General features: G+C 41.1%; 1 protein-coding gene across 1 annotated transcript; it reads right to left on the bottom strand.

Moving 5' to 3' along the window:
- Positions 1 to 894: 894 nt before the first annotated feature.
- On the bottom strand, positions 895 to 2,605 carry LOC125314592 (cell number regulator 2-like). Its single transcript, XM_048277240.1, has 4 exons — positions 2,449 to 2,605; positions 2,288 to 2,359; positions 1,285 to 1,509; positions 895 to 914 (listed from the first exon to the last, which is right to left on the bottom strand). The coding sequence occupies exons 1-4, from the start codon at positions 2,603 to 2,605 to the stop codon at positions 895 to 897; spliced, it is 474 nt and encodes a 157-aa protein (XP_048133197.1).
- Positions 2,606 to 5,605: the final 3,000 nt, after the last annotated feature.

Raw genomic sequence — 5,605 nt, 5'->3', positions numbered from 1 at the left:
TGTTGGGTTGTCGAAGTTATTGAGAGTCCGTAACATGCCTTTTGTGTTAATAAAGACATATACTGCATTTGACACTCTCTGTTCAAAACCGACCCAGAATTCCTTTTCGAAAAGCGAACGGATTAAGTTCAATGAAAGATTCTCGCGTTAGCAATCCCTTTTGGGCTATAGTCATTTTGGGCCAAGAACCCATAACCAAAGAAAGCCCCGTTGACGGATTTCGACGTGCAACATGTAGTCTATTTATAGATTTTACTAAATGATTAGTTGGTAACAAATTAATGGAATATATGAATAATCAATGCACAATTACGAAAGATGCGAAAAATCAAGGTGATTGTCTCCTCAAACGCCCGATTATCCTCCATTTGATTCCAGGTTTCCGAGTAGGATACATACAAAGAAGGTAAGCTCTCCTCCTAATATCCGGTGCCAAATCGTCACCTCTTTCCTTTCCCTTATGATACACCGGATCCGGCTCATTGAAAATCAGCCTTATGAAAATCTTATATTTCCCGAAGAGGTTCTACCTTATGAAAACGCCGACGGATTCACGGACACATTAAAGCACTACTCAGAACCCATATGCTTAACACTAGGAATTCGGCTTCCTCAAAGAAGCAGGAGAAGAAGAATTTGCTACTCAGCTCGGCTCGCTCATGTTCTCCATCGCTGGAGGTTGAGTCATCCCCGTTTCGCCACTCGGCCTATTTTGTCCCCATCCTGAAAATTGGTTTGATCGGAAGATATGATGATTTAAATGCGGAATTTACCATATGCAACTCGCATATTGAGATACATGTCAATACGAGTAGGGTGTGTTGATGAATGAAGTTAGTGGGATGTTCATGGAATCCGAGATTTGGGGCCTATTGGGTAACTCTCATGTTTCCCTCATTCTTGTTCTTTTGTTCCTAGGAACATAAAAAGAACATAAATCAGTTTAGTAACATTAGTTAATTTTTCTGTTCCGGGAAATAGTTGAGTGGTCAGAGAACATATTTGGAATAGAACAATAAGAAAAAAAATTGGGAGTAAAATTTTTTAGGGTCATTCAAAAACCATTTTTTTTCCTATTTCGAGAATAGAAATTTTATGCAGTTATCAAGCGCATTCTTCTACTTAGAAACTGTTTTTGGGAATAGAATTAGAAAAAAATCATTTCTGCTTAGAAATTATTCTAGGGAACAGAATTGTTACCAAACAAACCTTTGCTCATCTATGGCAGATTCCTTGACCATTAAAAAAAGAAAGAATAATAGGGAAGAAAATAAGGTCTAGTACCTTTGCGAGGGTCATAGCCAAGACTCTGGAGTTGACGATATTCTTGACACAGAGCACAACAATGGCAACAGCAATGAACACAACTATCGTGGCATGCACTCTGCTTCCACATGAATCGCGTCCTCAACCTTCCTCGGTAGTAGCAACCACAACAGCAAGCTCCTCCCAGAAAACAACCAGTCAAAGCAGCGGCTAAACAGTAGAGTGCGCCTTTCGCAACACAAGCTGCAACGAAATGATAAATAGTAACGATAATAATTGCCATCATCCTTCTCAGTTGTGCTCTTTCAGTTTTCATGACCTTAACCAATAATTAAGATACAACTTTGCTGATCTTTCATGATTTGAGGTAAATTACTGTGGCAACCACAACAATTCTGAAGTGAGATGTACATGCGCAATTTGATGTTGGGACGGGAAATAAACTGTGGCAATGTTGGATAATACATTAGAAAGTCATACCAAGAGTTTAAACCAATGCGAGAAAAAAAAATCAAATGTATATAAAAAGCATATAAACTCATAGTCACGCGATATTGAATTTTGCAACTCTTTAAAACATTTCGAGAATGGGATGGCTATTGCTGCTTGGAAACCTGGCATACATTTGCAGTTTTTTTTTTTTAACACAGACTTGTAGATTTTAACTCAAAAAATTGCACACACCACCTATCAAACTATAACAATCTGTGTCTCTTATCTCTACAGCTCATTACCACGCCTCTGAGCTCCTCCTCCTCCTCCTCTGTCTCTCTCTCTCTCTCTCTCTCTCTCTCTCTCTCTCTCGGGCTTTACTCAGATGGTCAAACTCGAATCCTCTGTTGTTTCGCTTAGATGGCAGATTTCGAATACGAGGCCAACCACCTCGAATCCAATATCTGCCACTACCATGAACCTCGTATCGGGGTCGGTGTTTGCAATTAAGAAAAGGTTGATGGTTCGAGGCGGTCGAGGATGAGGGACAATGGATTTGCGAACAAAATACTAGTTGATAATTACTTACATGAATTTCCTTCGTCCGCGAACACCGCGATCCTCCCAAAAGTCACGCATGGGCAAAAGAACGTTGTCCAACCTGAAACACGTACAGCAACAACATAAGTCACAGAGCACCCATTAACTACAATTAAATTTACACAACTATGAGTGGACAAAAAGAACTACAGCTGCTTGGATGGTCGAAACAATGACAAATATTGGACGACCAAATGTTTTGAGGCGGTTGATGACGCCGGAGTTCGTGCTCAATAAATCTAACAGGGAAACAAGGGGGGACTGTGTATCCTTGACAGCGAAGAGGGTCTGATTTTGCAGACGACATGGTTATGTTGCTGATTGAAAAAAAGAAAACTCCAACGGAAGTGGGTTCCGCCTGCGCAGTGTATCTAATATGATCACAGGGGGTTTTGGTCTTATTTATATTGCGCAACTTGTGGTTCTATAGCTTTTGTAACATAGTGTTGACACCTGATTTTTAATCAATTTTCTTTTGATTTTATTTTCTAAAAATTCTCAAAAATTCACAAAAAATCAAAAAATTAAAAAATCAACATTGGAAGCCTTGGCCAAGCATAAGGAACCAATTTTGAACAAAAAATAATTTTTCATGTTTTCACATTTTTTTTAATATTTTCGAAAAATAGGAAAATATTAGAAAATTCATAAAAAATACTTTTCGAGGTCACAAAAATACAGAAAAATGTCCAATATTTTTATTTTAATTCTCTTTTCATATTGACCTCATAAAAAATTGAAAATTGAATCCAATTTTAGGTGTTTCTTCATAATACCTAGAGTTGAATTTGCATAAAAAAATACCAATTGAGTCTTTTTATTTGAAATTATTGCACATTTAGAGTCTAGACATTCAATTGCAGTCCCTTTGAACCTCAATTTGATCAATTGCACCTCTAATTGCACGAATTGTATGAATTAGGCAAAATCCGTAAAATTCTTTGCAATTTAGTCCCTCAACTTGCCAATTTTTGAAATTACTCTTAATTGGGGGACTTTCGTGGAAAAATTGGACCGTCCCCCTAGGTTTTCATATGCTCTGAATTGATTGGAAGGGTTGATTTGGTCCAATTTGATTAAATTGGCACTCAATTGAACTTTTCCCCAAATTGGGAATTTTGAAATATTTGGGGGTTTTGCATAAATTGACAGAAAATTTTGGGCAAAATCACATTTCTAGATGATATTCATGTCCCCGAGTGCAATTTTGAAGTTTAATTGCAAATATTCCCACTCAATTTCAATTAATTTTGAAAATTCTACGAAATTCACTGTTTGAACCGGTTCAGACCGGTCTGACCACCGGTTGGACCGGTTGAACCGGTCCCGAACGATGTCGTCGTCTTCAACAGAATCGTGCATTTTTGTAGGTTTGCGAGCTGAAATTCAACAACAAAATTGGAGCTCAATTCGTGCCTAATTGGATCAAACAATGTGGGGGTTTTGTTCTTCCAATCACACCGCGTCGATTGCCACCGGCGGCCCGGCCAATGGCCGCCGGAGTGCGGCGGAATCGATGGTCAAAGCCCCGGGGTCGCGAAAGTCAACATTTTAGAATTTGTAAGCAATTCGTGCTCGTTTTAGCTCGACGGCACGCCAAACGGACGTTGACGGAATCACAACCGATTCCGTCACCGTCCGACGACCTATTGGCACGTGATTACACGTGAGGAGTGCTTGGCCAGCTCACAACCGTGCGCGCCAATTTTCGAAAGTTGATATAAAAGGCCGAGAAGGTTCCAGAGCGAAGGAGAGGCTCATTCTATTCATTCTCGCAACAAAATAGAGAGAGAAAGGGAGAGAAGTAGAGAGAGAGACTCTCGAACGTCGCCCTCAACGCAGTTCCAGGCCGAAGTTGCGGAACTTCATCTCAAGCGATTCAGGCCAAATCAAGGCGGCGGATCATCACCGGAAGCTCGCCTGAGCTAGGAGGAGTCGATCGGCACAATTCAATCGGCCTACGATCTCCAGAATAGGTAAGTCAAGCTTCACATCCTTCTACCGTACACGCATGGCATCTTACTTCTGCGAGCATGATTTCTTCAATTAATGTGGGCATTTTCATCCTTGTACACCACTAATCACATTCGCATATCATTTTTGCATTGATTTCTCCCTAATCGCCCGAGTCGAACCTTCCATTCACGCCGGTCCGGCCGAACACCGGCCAGACCGTTCCGGCCATTGCGAGCTCAATCGGAGCTTGAGGTAAGTCTTCTAAACCTCCTATGATGCTCTCGTATGTGTTAATTGCTTTGGTTTGGCCTTGATCCGCTTGATTGAACTTCGAGTTGATACTGCGTGTGTAGTTCATAACTCGAGATTAGTTCGGTGAAATCGTTCGATTTTTGGATATGTTAATGTAGAGGTTGAGACGAATCGATAGGAGTTGGTTTCATGAGTTTTGGTTGAGTTTTCGCCGTTAGATCGTCGCCGGAAGCTCTCAGCCGTTCGTCTGCGTCGTCGCGAGGTAGACGACGATGCTGACGTGTCTTGGTCAAGTGGTCAACGAGCCGAGCTGTCGCGTTCTGATAGGGCCAGCTGGAGTCCGGTCAGCTCGCCCGTTGGTGCGAGCGAGCTGACTTGGCTCGGATCCAACGGCTGAGATAATTAGGTAGATTTGATTCTTAGCCGTTGGATCAGTATTTTGTATTTTTGGATATTCGTTTTATTAGGCAGAAAATCAAAAAAATGTGAAAACGGTGTCGTTTTAGTTAGTATGCGCGACGTCGTTTAGGGTAGATATGGAACGGACGACCGGGATTAAGTTGAGGAGTGATCGTGGCCGTTTAGGGTATTAAAGCGTGCGACATCGTTTTGTCTAAGGGAAAGATAGACGGCTCAGATTAGATCTAGAAAACATCTCGACCGTCCGTTTGTTTGAATGAATATGGCACTGTTTAGAATAAGAAGCAAAGCGTCGTCGTTTCATAGTCCGAGTGGGCGAACGGCCGAGATCGAGTCATAGGATTTAATCGTGACCATTCGTTTTGTAGTCCGAACGGCGTCGTTTCGTTTGAGCGAACCTAGTGCGGCGTCGTTTCTGTGAGGGGGAGTCGATGGGCGAGATTGATCCGGAGATTGATCTTGGTCGTCCGTTCATTTTCAATATATCAGAATATTCAGAAATTAGTTTAGAAATTCAAAAAGAAAATCAAATAAAATAAGGACGGCGTCGTTTTAGGTGTCAAGTATTTTGCGGGCGGTGCGGACCAGGTTGACCGGTTTGACCCGGTCCAGAATATTAATAAAAAATAAAAAATAAATAAATAATAAATCCCAAAAATCCAAAAAAATTGTAAAAATA

Source organism: Rhodamnia argentea, chromosome 1 (genome assembly GCF_020921035.1).
Source record: "Rhodamnia argentea isolate NSW1041297 chromosome 1, ASM2092103v1, whole genome shotgun sequence".
Classification (NCBI taxonomy): Eukaryota; Viridiplantae; Streptophyta; class Magnoliopsida; order Myrtales; family Myrtaceae; genus Rhodamnia; species Rhodamnia argentea.
Note: the sequence above shows the minus strand (reverse complement) of the source record. Positions and strands in the feature narration are given on the sequence as shown.

Coding starts and splice junctions, on each gene's coding strand:
- LOC125314592 (XM_048277240.1), bottom strand. CDS start 2,605: ATGTCGTCTGCAAAATCAGACCCTCTTCGCTGTCAAGGATACACAGTC. Junction 2,360..2,448: donor TTTCGACCATCCAAGCAGCT/GTAGTTCTTTTT, acceptor TACGTGTTTCAG/GTTGGACAACGTTCTTTTGC. Junction 915..1,284: donor TGGCTATGACCCTCGCAAAG/GTACTAGACCTT, acceptor TTATGTTCCTAG/GAACAAAAGAACAAGAATGA.